The sequence below is a fragment of the Hippopotamus amphibius genome, chromosome 5 (assembly GCF_030028045.1).
Source record: "Hippopotamus amphibius kiboko isolate mHipAmp2 chromosome 5, mHipAmp2.hap2, whole genome shotgun sequence".
NCBI lineage: Eukaryota > Metazoa > Chordata > Mammalia > Artiodactyla > Hippopotamidae > Hippopotamus > Hippopotamus amphibius.
This window is the reverse complement of record NC_080190.1, coordinates 66,202,517-66,224,182: the sequence shown is the minus strand read 5'-3', so window position 1 is coordinate 66,224,182 and position 21,666 is coordinate 66,202,517. Positions and strand designations below refer to the sequence as shown.

At 45.4% G+C, this 21,666-nt stretch overlaps 1 protein-coding gene across 1 annotated transcript in view; it reads left to right on the top strand.

Moving 5' to 3' along the window:
- Window positions 1–1,182: 1,182 nt before the first annotated feature.
- Window positions 1,183–21,666, top strand: part of LOC130853296 (core histone macro-H2A.2) — a 46,772-nt gene continuing 26,288 nt past the window's right edge. Inside the window, exons 1-2 of the mRNA XM_057734991.1 lie at window positions 1,183–1,422; window positions 20,009–20,240. Of these exons, the coding sequence (XP_057590974.1) occupies window positions 20,069–20,240 (172 nt within the window). The 5' untranslated portion in view covers window positions 1,183–1,422; window positions 20,009–20,068. The remainder of the gene's footprint in view (window positions 1,423–20,008; window positions 20,241–21,666) is intronic.

The following is a 21,666-nucleotide window of genomic DNA, read 5'->3' as shown; positions in this document are numbered from 1 at the left end:
TGGGGAAGTCAACTGATTGCTCAGAAAACACTTTGACATGCACCCGGTCTAATGCACCATCTATTAACTCCATCAACAGCCTGATTAACTAGTATAAATCCAGAGGGCAGTGGACATTTGGGTTCTTCCCACTTAGTCTATTGGAGGCTTTTAGTCACCCCAAGATTCCCCATTTCCTAAACATTTTATAGGGGTAAATACACATAATATTGCCAAATGGAAGAGGCTTTGAAATGCATCCATTTGGCCAATGCTGGAGAATTGTTTTCCCGTGGGTTTCTCTTTTGTGAAGACATCAAAAATTTGCCTCTCCTTTTGTCAATCCTTGAACCCATCACTGAGTGGGAGATCAGAGGAAGCATGGATGGCCCACAGCAAGTTAGCAATTCCCGCTAAAATAAACAAATTCCTTTGACTTACCCCCCGCCATGGAGCCCTGGCCAACATCTAGACTTACAAAGGGACAGCACTGACTTCCAGCAGAACAGAGCAACTACTAACCTCATTTTCACACCTGATGTTGTCCACCACACCCCCATATAAAAATATTTTTTCCACAAGCTAATTGAAATTGGTCCTTAAGACAAAAGCCTCGTGCTAGTCTTAACACCTGCTGAGATCACAAATTAACACACTGTAAAGCAAGTGAATTAAAAATTATGACCATGCACACAGTCTTACCCATGAAAAGTACATCTGCTACTCTAAAGAATATGCAAAGCTGGATTCTGTCTTAATTTATAAAAAGCTAACAGGCAGGCATGGATGTAAATTCTCAGTTCTTGTGGCTATGGCCACCCAATGCTATCGTCCCAGCGGTGGCCACAACCGTTAATGTATTTATTATTATTTAAGGACATGACACCATCGAAGGTGGCATTTTTTTCCCTTTCACCTTCTAAGGCTCTCCCCAGAACTGCCCGATGAACGCCCACGTCGCCTTCTTCCACCAAAGGTGGATGCTACTAACAGGAGCCCCTGGATCGTGACCACAGCGCCTCTGTGCCCAGCTCTGGGGAAAGCCTCATCTTAGCAAGTGGCCCTCAGCGCATCCAGCGGATCCGCCAGCGACGCGGAGGCCGCGCGGTTTCATCATTAATGCTCCTGAAGGACAATAGCTCATCAAGCCCCACCGAAAGCCCCGGACCCGTCGCGGAGCCTGGGCTGGCGGGGGATGAGGCTGAGCGACTCCTCCTAGAGGTGGTTATGTGGAGAAGGAGCAATCCCTTCTCCCTCCTCCTCCTCCCCCCGCTACTATCCGCGGCCCGGAGAACTGCCGCTTGCCGCCATTGACACGCACAGATAGAACCCAAAGAAAGGCAAAGAGTCCTGCCCGGCACCGGCGCCGCGCGGGCCGAACCTGCGCGCGAGGAGCGGCGCGCGGAGGGCACCGGGCGCCCGGAGCAGGCGGCACAACACCAGGTGAGCCCGCCATGACAGTGGCATTATTGTTCAGAGGGCTTCGGGGTCTGGAAACAAAACGCGCCGCGGGGGCAGTGCAGGGGCGGGAGAGAACCCCCCCCCCGCCCCTCCTCGCCGCCCAGCCCCTGCGGGTGCTCCCCCGAGCGCCGACCCTCCCCGCAAAAAAAAAAAAAAAAAGAAGAAGAAGAAGAAGAAAGAAAAATTAATAAATCAAGCTGCCCAACTTGCCTCCTCGGGAGATAAAGGGGGGGGGGGGGGGTTGCTAAAGAAGCGGTAAAATTCCTGCGGCCGGCGAGGAGCCGGGGGCAGCTTGGGCGATGAGGGAGGGAGGCGAAGGGATGAGGGGTCGAGCCGCGGGCCCCGGGCGAGGCTGGCCCGAGGGAGCGGAGGCTCCTGGGGATGCGGAGTTGGGGGCGCAGAGGGGGAGAAGGGAGGCGCCCGGCCGCCGAAGGGGACTGGTTCGGGGGCGGTGGTCCGCGCAGCGGCCGGGAGAGCCCGGGCAGGGCCACTCTGGGGGCCTCCGACGGTGCCCAGGTCGGGCGCCGGCCGCTCCAGGCTGACAATGGAAGGGGCGCGGAGGCGCCGGGCGGAGGGAAGGGACCGGGGTCCAGAGGCGGGCCGCGCCGGAGAAGGTCAGGCCCGGGACGCGGGCGGCGGGGGCGAGGGCCGGGGGCTGCTGCGCGGCGAGTGGGGCGCCGCGGGCGGCCGTGAGCCCCCGGCCGGCGCGGAGGAGGGTTCGGGGCCGGGCACTCCCCTCCGGTTCCCTTTCCGGGGCGCCCGGTGCCGACGCGCGCGGCGCTTTCCCCGGGAAATGGCGGCCCCTCTGCCGCTCGCTTGGGCAGTCCCGGGTTCCCGCTTTGCGCGGGAAAAAATAGTAATAATAATCATGGGGGAGGGGGAATAAAAGTAAAGCGGCTGCGATGCAGGAAAGGGCTGCGCTGGGCGCCAGATGCGGGGCGAATCGCCTGCGGGGCGCGGCGGGTGGGGACGGGCCCTGCCTCTCCGGGCGCCCAGTCGGCTCTGCGCGAGCACCCCAGTTCCATCCTCGCCCGCCTCCTGAATCGCACCCACGGGTGTCTTTCCCTGCCTTTCCTCCTGGGGGCGCCCTCTGCTCCTGCCCTCTTTGTTCCACACAACAATGGCTGAAAGGGCACTGAGCCCCCAAAGGGCCAAATGTGCCTCCTCCTCCTCCTCCAGTAGTTTCCAGAAGCTGATTGTTCCTGGCCTGAAATGGGCCACCGTGGGCTTGATGTAGATCCTGTCACGGCAGAGTTTATTGGCAACAGCTCCAGGGCTGGCGAAGGGATGAAAGGGGCGAGAAGAGATGGGTCGAGAAACCAAAGCGCGGGTCCATGTGTGTTTAAGGGAGCACAGGGGGCGCCACAGCCCCGGGGCCCTGATGGTAAAGTAAAGGCAGTGTGGGTTTTCCAACAGCGCTGATGAACTGAGGTGTATCGGTCCAGCCTCTTTCCAGCTCAGGGGAATTCAAAACCCGGCCCAGGTCTAAGCCCCCTGAGACCTCGGGGGGCGCATTCCCGGATCGGTCCAGCACGGCAAATGGGTTCTCCACTTTTCTCATATGTGTTTGTGTCGAAATGCAATTGTACCCTCGCTGGGCCGCGCAGTTGCTATTGAAACGGTTCAGTAGGTGAGAGAAAAAGAAACATTATTAAGAGCGAACATGTGTCTTCCTTTATGTCGTTTCCTATTTAGGAACAGATCCTTTGTGAAACACAAACCAAGCTACACATAATTCTCAATTCGTTCATATTTAGCTGAAAGTTCTCTCTCGCCCCTTTGGAAAGCTCTTGTTATTTTCAAATAAATGTTCAGAGCGCCAAGATTTGGAAGTACACTCGTGGATTTTTAGAATTGCTTTAGCCCAAGATTATCATATAAATAAATATAGTCACTGCCTGGAGGAAGAGTTTCTCTTGAATCACGTAATTCACACCTTTAAAACCCCTATTTCCTGTATCCAAATTTCCTTTAAAAATATGCCCAGTCCTTCACTCCAGTTTTAACTACCCTGTCACAGTTCCTCCTCACCTGGATCCACTTACTGCCATGCTTTAGACATTATTAATGGTTTCCTCTATTTCAAAACTCTATAAAAGAATTTACCTTCTTGGATCCAGAATGTTCCAAAGATTGTGACCCTACTCCCTCACCATTCCATCTTCTGTCTAGCTCCCAGGTATTTTGAGGCGCCTTTGGTCTGCTGTTTCCCAGTGGGTGGGACACCCTGCTAGCTTTTGTCTGAGACAACCAAGTCTATTTCCACTGCCTCCTGCCAGTAAGGCTGGAGAGAATCCTGTCTTAGGCAACTTTAAATGAAAGATATCTGTAACTTGTTCAGGGGGAGGAATGTGCAGATAATCAACCAAATTTCTTAGAATGTTTTTCGTTCTCAAAGTTAGATGCTATCTTGGTAAATGCTTTTGAAAAGCGTGTATTGCCCAGAGATGAACGAAAAACTTATGGTTATAGATCATTCAACAAGCATTTATGGAGCACCAGTTATTAAACCCCTCTGGATGGGGGAAGAAATGCAAATATAAGATCATGGGCCCTGCTCTCAGAGAGCTTACACCCCCCAAACCTAGGAAATAAAATATAAAATATATATGCAGGTACAAGAAGGGGAAAGGTGATGAAGACTGGCAAGCTAGTGGGGAAACAGGTACTTTTACATACTGCTGAGGGTGTGTAAATTGATATAGCCAATTTGGAGGGCAGTTTGGCACTGTTAAAATTAATAATAGTGATATTCTATGACCCAGCAATTCCGTTTCTTGGTATGTATCCTAGAGAAGCAGGCAGGCGTGTATACAGATTATGTGAGTCCCTTTCATGGCAGAGTTTTTGTAATTCTGAAATTGAAAACAACCCTAATGGCCATCAATAGAGAATGGCTAAATAAACTCTGGTACATCTTCTGGAAACTTAGGAACCAGTTAAAAAGAATGTAGTAAGTCTATATATACTAAGACAGAAAGGTCATCGAGACGCATTATTAACGAAAAAAGCAAATTGCAGACCAATATATATTGAATGGTACTATTTTTGTAAACACAAAATAAAACTATGAAATTCTTTAAGTAAAAATGCATACATAAGTGGATAGGAAAGGTGTAGAACAAGACACCCACTAAAAGAGACAAGAATTAGAGGCATTGTCGAGGAGCTTAGTCATATTAATCATACCCATCCATAACCATTGTTATAATATTTGAAATTTTACAACTTGGACTAATTTATATGTTGCTTGGATAACTAAACACAATTAATTTAAAAGTGATTGATAATGTGTAATGAAAGCCATAATTAAAATGCTACAACAGTTTTTAAAGGGAGAAGAGAATTGTAAGCTGGAAGGGAGGGCTTGGGCGAGAATGTAGCAGGATTTGGAGGGAAAGGGGGAGAGGAGACAAGGGGTAGAAGGAAGCCTGCTGCAGACACCAGGCTTTAGCTAACACCTCTTCTTTGCTCAGTGCAGCGATGTGCATTTCCTTGCAGGCTGAGTCGTGGCCTGCCCTGCCCAGGTTCAGTCTGGGGAGTGAACTAAATAAATGAACAGGTCACAATTGCTTTCATCGCTACGATTCTATGAATATCTTAAGTTAGATGTAGAAGGAAAAAAATGAGGACATAGTTCTAACAATAGTATTGGAAGGTGGTATTTTAAAAAGGAATGTAGTGGAAACTTGAGGATGGGGAACCGGTGTTCCCCTGGGTGCACAATGGGATGTATAGGGAATTAGGTTGGAGGGAAAGCTGGTTGAGAAGATAATTCATTCCTCCCCCCCACAAATATTACAGAAGGAACTGCAAAGAACTTTTAACAAATATTTGAGGTTGGTTTCACTTATGCATTCACTCATTTAAGGAATATTTTTTGAATGTCAAATGTGTACGTAATACTATGCTAGGTGCCGGGGGAGATGAAACATACAACAACATATAAGAGAAACAGACCCAGACTGGGGTTCCAGAAGTGGGGGTGAGGGGACTGGGTCTGGCCTCACACAGACTGTGTAGCCATGGACAAGTCGTTCAGTGACAGCCGCCCCTCACTTTTATTGTGGCTAAAATGGGGGGGGGGGGTCTAAATGATTGATCACTCAGGTCCTTTTCAGTCTTCGATTGTGATTTTGTGAAATCCTATGGGTCCCACATTGCGATGATTCTGAATTTCCAGGCAGATGGAAGGTGGTGAATATGGGATTAGAACAAGAGGGGTCCAAAGTGCCAGCCTTGGGGAAAACAATGGTATTTGCTGTCGAGTATGTGGCTCTCAGTGTTTTCCTGGGACTATCATTTCTTTTCCACACCCCCCCCCTTTTTTTAAGCTCTTTATTGGAATATAATTGCTTTACACTGTTGTGCCAGTTTTTTCTGTACACCAAAGTGAATCAGCTGTATTTATACATATATCCCCATATGCCCTCCCTCCCACCCTCCCTATCCCAGCCCTCTAAGTCGTCACCCATCATCGAGTTGATCTCCCTGCACTAATGCAGCAACTTCCCACTAGCTAGCTATTTTACATTTGGTAGTGTATGTATGTCGGTGCTACTCTCTCACTTCGTCCCAGCTTCCCCTTCGCCCCCACCCCCACCCCGTGGCCTCAAGTCCGTTCTCTACATCTGCATCTTTATTCTTGCCCTGCCACTGGGGTCATCAGGACCATTTTCTTTTAGATTCCATGTCCACCCCTTTTGATTGCCTCCTGAGATCAATGAGAGAAGCAGAAAGACATCCCTGAGTTTTAAACCTCATGTTATACACACATCCAGCTTTTGAATTAAAACGTTAGCCTGCGTTCCGTGAAAATAGTCTCTAAAACATTGTTTTGTGGAAATAAGTCGTAATAGCTAATGCTTGCTAAATGCCTTGCTGCCTGCCAGGTACTATTCCAAGCACTTCAAAGGTATCGACGCATATCATTCATACAACAGCCCTATAGATAGGTACTGTTGTTATACCCATCTTACAGAAAAGAAGAGAGAGGTTAAAATGTGCCCAAGGTCACCATACAGCTGGTGGGTGGTGGACTTAGGACTCCTGCCCAGACAGCCTCACACTACAGCCCCACATCCTCACATGCACGTGGCGGGAACAGGAGGTTCCACTGACTCTCAGGTTACGTTCATTTCAACATTACTGTATGCGAATTTTCTTTTAAAGCTCCCGTTTGCATCACTGTTTTACCTGACTATGTCAATAAAAGAAGAAGAGCATCAGATTGAGCCACATCACACTGTACTTTAAACTGTCTTGTCACGAAGTATTAAATAAGATAAATTTGGTGGTTTCTCTGAAGCCCTTACTGTTCATTTATCCATCTCACCATCCATCATACTTTGCCCGATTTATTTGACTGGCATTGCCAATTTGGACTTGGAATGGAGTAAGTAATTCAAGTCAAAATTCCCACGCTTTGACAGAAGGTGTGTGGAAACAGGTGTCGGACCACCAGCCTCATACAGGGACGTTTATTTCAGCTGATTCTGTGATGCCACAAGAATTAGCTACAGAGACGGTATTGTTTAGCTCAAAATTGCAGCACATGTTCTGACCAAAGATTTGGAGGTCGTTTCTGGATATGAGAGGTAGTCCTGATGATATAGTTTAGATGCCTTAATGTGGGTTATTTCCATGACAACAGGACAAAAATATAGCAAAATGAAGTCAAACTTTTCCAGGAAAACCCAGGCCCTGTGTTCCCTGGCCTGGCACCAGTAATGGCTTGTACACAGAATTATGTAACTTGTATTTTTGCTGCCTTCACTGCTCAATAAAACCATTACAGTAAATAGTGGTGGTAGGCTACGGAAAGGTAAATTCCAATAGCTCATACCATACACCACGTAAACTTTTAGATCAGACGATAATTCACGGGGTTCCCCACCAGAGCGCTAAACTTCCAAATTGACCAGTCTTCCAGAATTTCAGTGAGGTGGTCATCAACTCAAGCATTGCCCCCTTGCTTCTAAACTGGATTTTCACCTCTGCTGTTCTTTAGTAAACGATGTCGATCGTTGTCTTGGGGTGGAGAAGAGGCAGGCTGTAAACAAAGTAAAGCAGTTTTCCAGGCCCACTTTTCTTTTTCTATGGTTATCATGGGTGATGAACCAGTGACTTTGAAGGAAAGATCACCGGAATATGATTTAACTCTACCTGATTGTTCCATCTCTATGAACGAAGTAACAGATGGGGGGTGGGAGGTCAGAAGGAGTGACATTTTGAGCATCTTCTTAAAGTAGCAGCAACTTTTAGGTCAGAAAGGACCTCAGAGGTCAACTGGTGCCATGATTCTCTGGAGTCCACTGGACCGGAGCTCCTCGGAGGCCCAAGGCAAGAAAGGGTGGGGACCAAGCCAGCAAGCTTCCCAGGCCTTCCCCAACCAGCATAGCTCCCCCTCTTTCTGTGTGTTATATATATTAGAGCTTCTGAAAGGTTTTGTTTGAGCAAAAGGAAGGTTCTGAAAAGTCAGCTAATCTGCCCAAGGGCCACAGCTGGTCAGTGCAGAACTGGACCCTCCCCCCCACCCCGCCCAGGCCCACTGCACCTTCCTACCGTGGTGCACCGTACAGAGGCTGGCTGTCACCCTTACCCGGTGCAGGTGATACAACATGCCAGGGCACGGGGCTATGGGGGACTGGCACAGCTCTGCCCAGGCAGCAGCACTGCCTGTCACCAGCATAGAACACCGCAGCTGAAGCAACAGGCCCCTAGCCACTGGTCTCTGCAGTGCAGCCACTGCCTGAGGACTGACAGTAAGGCAGACAGGGTGGGGAGGGGCAGGCAGGTAGAGGGATGGGGGAAGAGGGGTTCTGGGGCAGCTGCCCCTGCTCAGCACACAGTCTGTTCTAACTTTGCGAGCCCACAACTGGCCCCACGTGTATACTCAGTTGCTCAGCAGTCATGGATGTCTCCGGGAGCCCCTGGTGGGTCAGGCAGCACCAGGGGCTGCAGCCCACCCACTGACTGGTACCGGTCCACTCACCCACCACCGAAGGCAGCTCCCACATCCCCTCAGTCCCACAGAGCAGCTCATCTTAGTTCAAAGCCGGTCCCCTACACAGAGCAGCAAGATAGGTCACTGTATAGCAATACACCTCACTGTTAATTTGAAACTGTTCGATTTTAAGGAAACAGGATAGCTTGCCCACTGTTCCGATTTGTTAATTCTCAAAACGGCAAAAAGACAAAACCCGGCTGGGTGCATTGAAGGGTTTTGTTTTTATTATGTTTTCCATGAATAAATAGATTCAGGAAGGCAAACCAGTTCATTTTCTTCTGGGGTGTGTTGCTAACTCAGAATCAAAGAGAACTCACAGTATTTTTATTCATTCGTTTATATTCATTTCTCACTCAGCTAGTACCACAGGTGGCCAAATATATTTTTATTAGAAAATAACATAAGTCTGATGACAAAGAAGCAAAAACAAAAACCTTTAGCTCTGGTTCAACAAAGACAAAATGTCTTAAACAAGTCAGCATGTACTGCAGTAGCAGCAGGTATCCTAAACCCACTGCACGTCTGCTCCATCCCAGGCTCTGTTCCCCACCCCTTTGCAATAGAATGCCTCAGACGGCCACGTATCCCCTGCCTCTGAATTCTAAAGAATGCACTGGCAGTTGGGTTTCGCACCAAATTATTCCAGGACATGACTTGAAATGATTTTTTAAAAGGGAATGATTTGTAATCCAATAGTATAATTTAAATAAATTGGGTTAGTGCTTGGTTCTAACATTCATGGTTGGTTAACTTGGTTAATTTGATCTGTGTCATTCTGATGAAATTGCATTTGATACAGCTCTTTACGTTATAAATTGTTAATGTGCTTTAACATATATGACGATAAAATTATTGACTCTTCTCATTCACTTAAAGGTGGCCTTGGAAGAAAATGGTTTGGAAAGTATTACTTGTGCAATAATGATCTGCTCTTGGAGTTCACAAATGGAAGTGTAATAGAGCAAGTGATTTAGCTGGTACTACTGAAAATGGTTTTTACAGCTACAAAATAATACTAATAAACTACTATTATTTTAATACAATACTTAGGGTAACACACCAAAATATGTTAGAATTTTATCAGGTGTGAGGCTAAGAGACTTTTTCATACCCTTTAAAAATATATTTCTACATATAGTTAATATATTTACATTGAATTCCCTTATGTCCTACCTAGTTTTATTTCATCTCCTTTTATTCTCCCAAAGGATAGTTTTGAACTGACAAAGTAAAGATGCTTCATTGCAGTATCTACTTTGTTTCTTCGTAAATATTTACAATATGAAATATTCTGAAACACAATACTACAGATTAGGGAAATACCGTGGGAACTAAAAATGGGTAAATTGAATAAATTTCAGCAATTTTAAAATGAATCCATTAGGGAATGACACTATGAATTTCATGTTTATAAACATTACAGAAAACATGTACAGTTTTTTAAATTCATTTCCATCATTAAAAAGCTATAAGACCTGTTAGTCCTAGATTTAAAATAATGTATATATGAAAGCATTTTGATTTATATACTTCGGAAGGGAATGATCTCAAAAGAGTATTTAAAATGAGCCGTCTTGAAATTCTAGATCCTTCGTCACAGTGGTTCATCAGCCTAACCAAAGTTCACCTGTGACATACTGGCCTATAATTATTGCTCCAAATCTCAAGTGCTGACTGCCCTCTCTTTTTAAAAGACGCTTTGCAAAAGCTTGGCAGCAGAAAAAATGGTCATTAAAATCAGGATTGCTGGCGGCTGCTGAGGGACCATCTTGCCAGTTGGCTACTTTGTCTTGTTCCTCTTCAATCTGTATATAATAAAAACTTCAAGAAGTTGTTTGAGGCAAAAAATTAGTTTACTCTTTATCACTGTTTATGCTTGAGTAAGAACTTATCTGAATTAAAGGAAGATATTGGTCTAAAGAAACCAGATTATTTTGTCTTTTCTTGAAGGCAATCAGTGTATTAAGTAAAGTTTGCTGTTTCACCGAGAGCAGTTCATGCAATAAGGGCAGATGCTTAGGATGTTTCTTTTCTTTCCTCTCTTCCCATCTGGGATTACAGTATAGTTTTAAATATTGTTTATAGGAATCCCATATGCTATAATTATGCAAATACAGACATGCTGAATCTGATTCTATTAGTGAGTCTTATACAATCTCTTGATATGAAATTTTATATTTCTCAATTATCTCAGGACCTGTGAGTTTCCAGTGACTCACCTGGTGATGAAAGCAATCTAAATTGTTCAATGCGACATTCTTGCTCAATTACAAAACACTTGAGCTTTTTCTCTTTAGTAGTGTACTCATTTCTAGGCTAATTCCCAAATGATGTTTGTTAAGATGTTAAACTAAAATGACACTTTTGTTTTCCAGTTCAAAATGAGGGACTCTCAGCACATGAGCTTTCCTTCTGTGGCGCGCACAGAAATAATGGTAAAGGCGTACAAAGAAAATAAACACTTCACAGCACAGGCACGGGGCTGGTGATGGCCATCAGCACATGGGAGGTTTCAGCACATTTCTTTCTGTGACTGAAAGCACATAGGAACATGTGGATGGCATCACAGGAAGAGCCACAGCTAAGAGTAAAAAGCAGGAGGGAGCTGGCCTGAAGGTGGGCAGTATGAAAAATGGGGGGTCGTTGAAGGTCTGTCTCCAGAACAGCTAGGTGAATTGCCCTCTCTCCCGGCCCTCCTCCTAGGAGAGCTTCTGGCCATCTGGCATTTATCCTCCAAACTAACAATCCGAGGGTTCTTCTCTAAAGAAATTGAACAACTACAGAGCAGGTCTGGAATTTGGAGGATGGGTTATGGCTCTACCAAGTAAATTTCCCTCATTCTGGCATTTGGGGGCTCTCAGTTCCTGACCAGGCCCCCTAAGGTGATGCCTGCTAATTGGCATGCCCTGCACATGTACCCAGAGGTCCCAAACAGGAACCATGCCTACCAAACAGTAGCTGAGGAAAGCTTTTCTACCTGCCTGTAATAAGCAACCTTGTCTTTCGTTCTTAAATATGAATGTATGACCAGAGATCACAAGACATGTAAGGAAAGCCAACACAAAAGAGAAAGATGAAACTAAATAAATAGGACAACTGACCAGATAAAATAATTTAGAAAAGGATGATGTAAACGCATCCCAGCTAATTTCAGAGAGCTTGGAAGACAGGGCACACTCATAAGAAAGCAAGACGCTATGAAAAAGGAGCACTCAGGAAACAAGAGAGGCTGCTCAGAAGTTACCAAAATTAGAAATTAAAAAGACCAAGAAACAGAAGGAAAAGGTTAAGAGCCTTGGGGGAGCAATCCTGGTTTACAGGCATCCCAGTAAGAGACAAGTAAAAAGAGAAGTGGGAGAAATAGAGAGATGAGGGCAAATAATCAAATACACGAGAGGAAAAATAATTCCGGGAGTTATGAATAGTCCTCAGATTGAACGGGCTTATCATCAAGTGCTGACACCTAGACACATCCTTGTGAAAGTTTAGAACATACAGAGAAAATTTGAAAGCTTGGGGGATGGGGGCTACCAAACTTCCCTCTAATACCAGATGCCAGAAATTATGGATCAGTGGCTTCAGAACATTGAAGCAAAATGATTTTGATGCTAGAAACTCCGCCAAATAATAATCCAAAGATCATTCGATAAAGACAATTCCATTTGTGTAAGAAAACAAAATTTACTTCTCAGTGCTGTTTCTGAAGAGCTACATGAGGCAGATAAAAGGAAAACAGGGGAGAAACTCAAGAAAGATGAAGCCATGGCATCAGGGATGAGCTGGGTAAAAGAACCACTCCACATCGGAGCCCAGGTCAGAGGGCTTCGGGAACAATGTCTCTGGGGAAAAAGTGCCCCACGGCAAAGAACAGTGTGATAGATGCTGGGTGACTTGTAGAATATGGTAAAGGCACATTTCTCTATTGTTGACAAGAACAAAGAAAAGTACAGCCAACCGTCATTATTCATGGGTTCCATATTTGTGAACTTGCCTACTCACTGAAATTTATCTGTAACCCAAAATCAATACTCCTGGCACTTTTGTGGTCATTCAAAGACATGCACAGAGCAGGAAAAACCGACCCATCCACTGCACACCTTCCCAGCTGAGGTAAAACAGGGCCACACTCTGCCTTCTTGTTTCATCCCCCACCTTGTACACGAGCATCTTTCTTGTGGTCTCTTTTGTGCCACGTTTTTCACATTCTTGTGCTTTCTGTTAGTGATTTCACTGTATAAAATGGCCCCCAAGTGCAGTCTTGAGGTGCTGCCTAGTGTTTCTAAGCGCAAGGAGACTGAGCTGTGCCTTATGTAGAAGATATGTGTGTTAGATAAGCTGTGTTCAAGCAGGAGTTATTGTGCTGCTGGCTGTGAGTTCAGTGTTAGGGAATCAACAATTCATATTAAATAAGGTGTCTTTAAACAGAAACACACATCTAACAAGGTTATGTACTGATCCTTTGATGAAAATGTTGTGACCAGAGGCTCACAGCAACCTAACCCTGTTTCCCCAGGAACAGTTGTTCTCTGCTCACTAATTCAGTGTCCTGCCTACTTTATAGAACAGAACTACTGCAGATAACAAGGATCAACTGTAATTACACACATACCTCATTTTATTGCACTTCGCAGATACAGCATTTTTTTTACAAATTGATGATTTGTGGCAACCCTGCCTTGAGCAAGTCTACTGGTGCCATTTTTCCGACAGCATTTGATCACTTCCTGTCTCTGTGTCACATTTTGGTAATTCTCACCATATTTCAAACTTTTTCATTATTATATTTGTTATGCTGATCTGTTATCAGTGATCTTTGATGTTCCTATTGTAGTTGTTTTGGCATTTTTTTTTTAGCAATAACATACTTTTTAATTAAGGTATGTACATTGTTTTTTTAGACATAATGCTATTGCATGCTTAATTGACCACAGAAGAGTGAAAACATAACTTTTATATGTGCCGGGAAACCAAAGAATTTGGGTGACTCACGTTATTGGGGTGTTCTGGATCTACACCCACAAGATCTCCGAGGCACGCCCATAGTAACTGGGGTGGGTGGGGGAGGCTCTACAAGAAAGACATGATCCAAATGTGAAGCCAAGTAAAATGTGGAATGATGTTGAACAACATGTTTTCAAAACCAAGAGAATCCACTTCTTGATACTAAGACGCAAGGGTCCTCGTGTTGGACCACAAAGAAGGAAATGTGAAGCTAACATCCCACTTGATTCTAAAGGGAATGATATTTACTAAGTCTTCATCATATAAATGCTGTTCATTGGCATTTAACTTTCATAATTACACCTAGGGACAAGATGCAGAGATTTTTTTTTTTTTTTGATTACAGAGCAACATAGAAATATTTAAATTGGGATAGTGGGACTTCCTAGGTGGTGCGGTGGTTAAGAATCCGCCTGCCAGTGCAGGGGACACGGGTTCGAGCCCTGCTCTGGGAAGATTCCACATGCCATGGAGCAACTAAGGCCGTGCACCACGGCTATTGAGCGTGTGCTCTAGAGCCTGTAAGCCACAACTATTAAGCCCGTGTGCCCACGCGCCTAGAGCCCGTGCTCAACAACAAGAGAAGCCACTACAATGAGGAGCGCATGCACCACAATGAAGAGTAGCCCCCGCTCGCTGCAGCTAGAGAAAGCCCATGAGCAGCAGCAAAGACCCAACACAGCCAATAAATAAATAAATTTATTTAAAAAAAATTGGGATAGTGGACAGTATAGAAGACGGAGGTGGAACTAGGGAGGTAAAGTCGGGAGGAGAGGACTAGGGAAAGATTGGGGCCCACACATCCTCATTTTACATGACGATGGCTCGGGAGACAGTACCTAAATTTGGTGGAGTCAGAAATGGGGATTGAAGTGTATTATTTAAAGTCTTCAAGGCAATCAATGGAGGAAATAAAATAATAAACTCCTTTACCTTTTTGCTTTGTTTTACACTGTGCAAATATTAGATTTAGAGATAAATTCAAAATTTTAAATAACTTCTTTAACTTTCTTGTTTTCTTTGCTGCAGGGTGACCCTGAGCAAGTCATAATTATATGTTTCAGGTTGTATAAATTCACAGAGAACTTATGTTCTCAGTCATTTTTTTGCAAAGCCCCTAAGCCAGAAGTGGTTCGGTCTCAACAACCTAATAAGTATTTCTGTCCTAACAATAGAGTAGTTGTTTGAAAAAATAATAACACACGAATTAGAAGAACAGGGAACATTTGCATCCCATTCTTAAATGATCATGATGGATTACAAAGAGGGCGTGTACACCTGTTGGACGTTACACAACTTCTCACACCTTGGAATCAGATTGGACACGGCCACTATCATTTTCTGTTTCACGCTTGATTTTCACCTGGCACTTGCTTTTAGTCACAACAGCCAAAAACTCAACTTTGCAAAGATATGGCATCACCAAAAGGAAGATAGTACAATCTACCCTGAACCACCAGTGGAACCACCGTGAACTGGGAGTTGTGAGGGCCAACAGAGGTTGATTGTCACTGCATTTTTCACTTGAAAGCCTACACATGCGCTGTTGTGTCCTGGGGTCCATTCACACACAATTTGGGAACCGTGGCTCTAGCATCTGTTTAAAACTTTATTATGATCTGTCATGCAACTTCACTGGAAAATATTTGAGGACAAAGGCCATGTATAGTCCACAATATCTAATGTCGTTTCTTGTTCAATAATAAATGCTCCATAAATAGTCTTTCATTGAATGTATGATGGCATAGATTGTAAGATGAATGCTGATTTCTAGAGATAGTAAAGTGTTTTTTTTTAAAAAGCGCATCATAAAATCAATGAAATACAATAGTTATTTAAATAGGCTGGTGTGAGTTTATTGCCCATGTCTGAGTCATTGCCACAATTTAATATCTACCCTTGTGATACCTGTAAAATCTAATTCATCGGTGTTCTTATGGCCTTAAAACCCAAACATAAAAATAAATCCTAAAACAACAGAGTCCAATACACCTTCTTCCCCAGCACATACAAACCAGTGGTGTTCTCCCAACTGCTGTGCTCCTGGAGGTGAAAGGGAGCGAGCAGGCAACACTGCATTCTCCCTGCTTCTTCCCTGAGTTTTGAGTTTTATTTTCCTGCCCCGCCCCCCAGCTTAACATGCTTCAAACTCTCCTATTCACGTTGTGAGGAATTATGAGACTTTATTTTGTGGTCACAGCTCGGTCTTTAAGATGTGGAAGGACAGGTATGATGCGGATCTAGGTTGTACCTGGTCTGCTTCCCAGTTCCTCTCACGTCCTCCACGTAGTGTGTATAACCACTGGAAGAGCTTCATCCAGCCATATTCTTTCTTCAAACCTATAAACAAACATCATGTACTATAGTCCTTAAGCTCTGCCTAATTAGAACAAAACTTGTTTTTGAGCAGAAGGTAAATAAATGTAAACATTTAAGTATTAGTCTGATGGAAACAAATTTCGCATTGCAATAGTTCTTTTCTCTTTCAATGAGTGTCTCTCCACAGAGATTCAGCTTCACAGGAAGTAGATAAAAACCCATTCAAGTTTTTTAACTCCTGACTTCCCCAGACTGCACAGAGTCAGGAGTGTCCTGGAAAAGAAGGAAGTTAGAGATTATCATTTCTCACCACTCCAGGCAGAGTCCAGTGTAGGCTGAGGGGGGCTTTAGAAAGTAGGGCCTTCTCTCAAGTGGGCCGAGGAGGCTCAACACTTCTTTCCATCTGTGGATTCCGGCAGGTGTGACCTGTCAGCTCCTGGGAGCCTCTTCTCTGCTTCCTCTATGAATTCCTGGAGGTGGTCTGATTCTTACAATGTGCAGGGGCCTTCCAGCCGTGGGGACCAGGAGTTAGGCACCCAGCTGCTTAAACTCAGCACCAATGTCTGAAAATGTTACCCAAGGGGGACCCCTTCCAGGGCCCAAGAGTGGCCTCTTTTCTAACACTTGGAAATGAATTGTCTGAGGAGACACACGTGCTGACAAAGCAAAAGGCTTTATTTGAAAGGGGTGCCCAGGTATAGAGCAGGAGGGTGAGGGGACCTAGGAGAATGGCTCTGCCATGTGGCTCACAGTCTCAGGGTTTATAGTGGTGGTGGGGTTGGTTTTCCAGGTTGTCTCTGGCCAGTCATCTTGCTTGTGTCCACACTTGATCTGACTCAGGGTCCTTCCTGGTGGCACGCGCATCTCTCAGCCAAGATGGATTCCAGCGTGAGTGTTTCTGGGAGGTTGGCGGGACATACTGTGCTCCTAATCGGGACCTCCTGTCATGAGACAACTCATGCAAGCGGTTATAATTGTGCCTGGCCAGGGTGAGTGGTTTCAGTCAACGGTTTCCTGTCAAAAAGATGCCCCAGACACAAAGAACTCTCCAGTCCTATTAAAGCACATGCAGCCGTCAGCCTCACCCTCAGACTTCAGATGGCGCGGTATCCCCAGTCCTGTCTAAGTCCCTAATCTAGAATAAAGTCAGGAAGCCAAGGAAAAAAAGTCCTGTTACATTGTTGTGTTTGGGGTGATGCCTACATTTTATAATATTCAGCTAGTGTGTTTCTCTGTTTGATCTAACCCTGGTTTTCCTTTCTTGGCTCTTTTATCTCCATGCATGTGTTAGGCATCGATACCCTAAAGTGCATTGGGGCAGGGGGTGGAGTGGAGATGATGCAGGGATCCTGCCCTTGTGGCGTTTGTGCCCCGTGCATTTCTCTCTCTGTAGGAGAGATTATGACCATCCAGCATGTACCATATCCACAGAGCATGTCCATCCTATGATGGGCTTTTCAGGTAGTTTCCTCGGCAACCAGATCTACTAATCCTCCTCCTCCCCCCACTTACCAGCAACTGAAAAAAGCACATAATTGGTTTAGTGGAGTCACCAATACTAACACATTTTTATGCACCTGGAGGCTCTTAACTCTTCAGAACTCATTTCTTAAAGAGACTAAGCTTCTTTTCCGGGACCATTGGAAAGTGCGTTTTCAAAAATTGGAATTTTTAAGACCAGAGGGACCTTCGGGGTCAATCAGTCACCTCCCTGTGTTACAGATGAGGCCCACACGGATGACACGCAGAGCTTCCATAGCTAGTCATGTAGAAGTGGGACCACACCCAGAGAGTCCTGCCTGGTCCCAGCTCTCTCCACTATACCCGGGGCCACCTCCATTCTGAAGGCCACCCGCGGCTAGCCAGCACGTGCCATGTAGTTGTCGCTGAGAACAGGGACTGTTTAACATTGCTTCGTGTGTTCCCTGTCCCCTGAGAGAGCACTGACCATCAGCAGGCACTCTGTGCACTCACCAGTGCCTGACCTAAGTTTCTTCAACATGAATTGATGGTTATAATCCTAATATGCACCTACTTGCTTCCTCACAGAGAGGACAGCTGTAAGTGGATTTATGAGAGTTTGCAACAGAAGCACAAAAATGTGGACGTTCTAAACACGATGATGCTGTTTTATCCCTGCGCCTTCCTGGGAAAGAAATAATGTTCTCAGGCTCTTGGCTTATCTTTGCTTGTACTTAACTTTGATGAATACCTACCTCTCTCGGTAGCTAGCAAAATGACACTGAAAATAGGAGTGTAGTAAGTACGTATGAGCATGCAAAAAGAATGTATGTGAAGTATATAGTAAAATGCCTCAAAATCATGTCATTTGCCTCGGGGTAAGAGGATGTTGAGAATGGGATTTGTTGCTAATTCCATAATTCTTATATAAAATTCCTCAGTCATACAGAATTATTGGATACTTTAGAAAATTGAACTCTATGTTCAATCTTCCAACCAGATTAAATAAATCCCAAGTTTGAACCTTTCATGTTAGCCATGAATTTATTTAGCACTCTCTCCCATAATATTTTTAGCGACTTTCTGAGGCCTTTTCATTGTCATCTTGGCTGTTGGTAAACCGACTGAGACAAAATTTGAGCTGGCTGCCTCAACAGATAGCTAGACCAGTTTCTATTTATTTTTGACCATCTCGTTGTCTGTCCCCAAAGAAAATGGCCACTTGATGTTGTCCTTGCACCAAAGAGCTTTGATTCATGACCATTTTTCCTAGACAATTTTTGTTTTCTTTTCTTTGGTCCTGCTTGTTTGTAATTTGATTTTACTTATTTTGGCTTGTTTTCCTTTTTTGGTTACAGTACTCCCTCCATCAACAGGTTAGGCTCTATTACAATTACTTTTAGTCTTACAAAGACTTTTTTACAAGTATATAATTATTTTATCTTTGCACAAAGATAGCTTCCTGAAATAACAATAAATTATATATGTTTCTCAGTGCATTGTACTGAAGGTACCTCTTCATGCTGATTCTGAAGTTCCTCCTCAAAATCAACCTGGGTTCCCCATTCCGAGGGGCAAAAGCTTGGGTTGCATTATGGCTTTTAATTTGCTGTGTTACTCTACATTAGCATATTCAATAAAACTGCCTCTTTGGGCATGTTTCTGTTTTTAAGAATGCTACATTATTAGAGAATTTAGAAAAGTGTTTCCATCTGAGAAGTGCACATCAGCTCTGAGTTGTGGGTCAAAGCTAACCATTAGGATAGGCATGGCCGTATTAACTTTGTACTATTAAAAGAGACAGAAGCAAATTGGGGCAAAGAGGAACCATATTAGTTTTGTTGTTGCTGCTGTAACCAGTTATCTCCCAAATTTAGTGGCTGAAAACAATACAAATTTATTCTCTTACAGTTCTGGAGGTCAGAAGTCCAAAATCATTTTCTTTCTTTCTTTTTTTTAAAAAAAAATTATTTATTTGTTTGTTTGTTTATTTATTTATTGTTGGCTGCGTTGGGTCTTCATTGCTGCACACGGGCTTTCTCTAGTTGTGGTGAGCGGGGGCTACTCTTCTTTGCGGTGTGTGGGCTTTTCATTGCGGTGGCTTCTGTTGTTGTGGAGCACGGGCTCTAGGTGCACGGGCTCAGTAGTTGGGGCTCTCGGGCTTCGTTGCTCTGTGGCGTGTGGGATCTTCCCAGACCAGGGATCGAACCCGTGTCTCCTGCATGGACAGGCAGATTCTTAACCACGGCGCCACCAGGGACGTCCCCAAAATCATTTTCAGTGGGCTAAAGTGAAGGTGTCAGCAGGGCTGGTTCCTTGAGGAAGCTCCGAGGGGAGAATCCATTTCCTGTTGGCATTCTGTCACTGCTGCCATCTCCCCCTCCCTTGCAATTACGTTAGGCCCACCCAGATAATCCAGGATCATCTCCCCCACCATAGAATCCTTAGCTTAATCACATCTCCAAAGTCTCTTTTGCCATGTAAGTAGCATATCCACAGGTTCTGGGGATGATGAGGTGGACCTCTTCAGAGGCTGACCACAGGACCATGGCCTCTCTCTCTGGCTTCTCCTACAGAGGCTGGGCTGGTTGGGTGGGGTGGGGAGTTGTTTGTGGGTGGGCCTGCGGATGCCCAGCTCCCCATCTGCAGCACCCTGCAGGGGCAGCCGGGTGTCAGCTGCCTCCCCGGGGGCCATGAGGCGTGCCACACCAGCTCTAGGATCACACCATGGTTCCCAAGCTGTAGGCCTTTCCTCACGCTGCCATCTTTCTTTTCCAGCATTGAGTTGGTCCTGGGAGGTCACCGTGTCAAGCAAGCTGAAAGGGAAACTAAGGCAAGATGTCGGGCCGGAGCGGGAAGAAGAAAATGTCCAAGCTGTCGCGTTCAGCCAGGGCCGGGGTCATCTTCCCAGTGGGGAGACTGATGCGGTACCTGAAGAAAGGGACGTTCAAGTATCGGATCAGCGTGGGCGCTCCCGTCTACATGGCCGCGGTCATCGAGTACCTGGCAGGTAATGTGAACACACGGGGCAGGTAACCCACTCCCAGGTAACCCTCCCCTCGGCCCCACACACAGGCTGGGCAGGGAAGCCTTGATTCGCTCTGTGGCTGTCTCAAGGTTGCTGTGGGTGGTCGTGGGGTTTCAGTTTGCCTGCTTGGCTGAAACCACCTCCCCCAGGCTTTAGGGGAGGGAAGAGCGCCCAGAGACAGAGGGTCAACATGGAAGGAAGAGAATCCACAATACAGTGGCTTTTCTAGGCCAGCTCCAAGAAAGGTGTGTCTTGCTGCAGACAAATGTGATATATACATTTCTAGGTTCCCGCAGAAGACAGATTATGGGAAAGATGGGGGCTTGCTATTCATTTTGCAACAGGGGTCTTTGCTTTTACTTCAGTGTCCTTACTAAACCTCAGTTTTCCTGCTGAATTGAACCTAGGACTCAATGTCCATAAATGTTGACCCCACTGAAACCGGCATTGAAAGCATCTTCAGTTGGTTTCATGGAGCCAACAGTGTTTTAATGTCACTCTACTTTCTGTCCCTAGCTCCCTCTTTCCCTCCTGCCTCTCCCTCAAGAGCAGTCTCTTCTTCCTCTTTAGCTGCTCAGTCCTGTTCTGCCCTCTTGGTCCCCCCATCGCTCACCAAGTAACACTTACTGGTGAGAGGTTTGCTGTGATCCGCCCGTGGAGATCTTCTTCCCCAGGAGCTTCCATCAGGCAGACCTCGGCATCTTGAGTCTCTCTTCTTGTGAAATGAAGTGCTGGTTCCTGGGCCAGAAGTCTTTCAGGAGGATCCTTTAGGAGGTTGGCGAGAAGGGCTGGAGGTCTCTGAAAGTCAAACCAATCAAGTGTGATAGAGCAATGCTTTTCAAAGTGGGGATCGCTCCAGGGATCTTGTTGACAAGGTCAGGGGCAGCACCTGAGACTCTGCATTTCTAACACACTGCTGTGATGCAGATGCTAATGCAGCTGGTCCAGGGACCACTCAGAGGGGAAGGATTTTAGCCAGTCTTTCAGCAGCAGGTCTAAACACCTGGGGAATGCTTGTTTAAAATGCAGGTTCCTGGCTGCACACCTCCAGAGGTCTGCATCGGGTCTGGGGTGGGACCCAGGAATCTGATAGAAAAAAATCTCCTGTCTTGGAGGGAGAGAAGAGACTTAGAAAACAGTGACTGAAGCTTTAAAACAACCTGTTAGGTCTATATCACCCACTGATACTAGAAGACCCTGAGTAACCCAGAAATTCCAAGTGGGGAGCCAGGATCCCCGCTGAGGTCCTTCAGCCCTAAGCCGTGCACTTTCTGCTTCACTACACTGCCCCATTATAATGTTTGTATAATCAAGATAATTAGTACTTCTTGAGCCTCTACTTGGCAGAAGTCTCAACCATGCATAATACAATAGAACAAAATTTGGCCTTTTCAATCACTGGTGATTC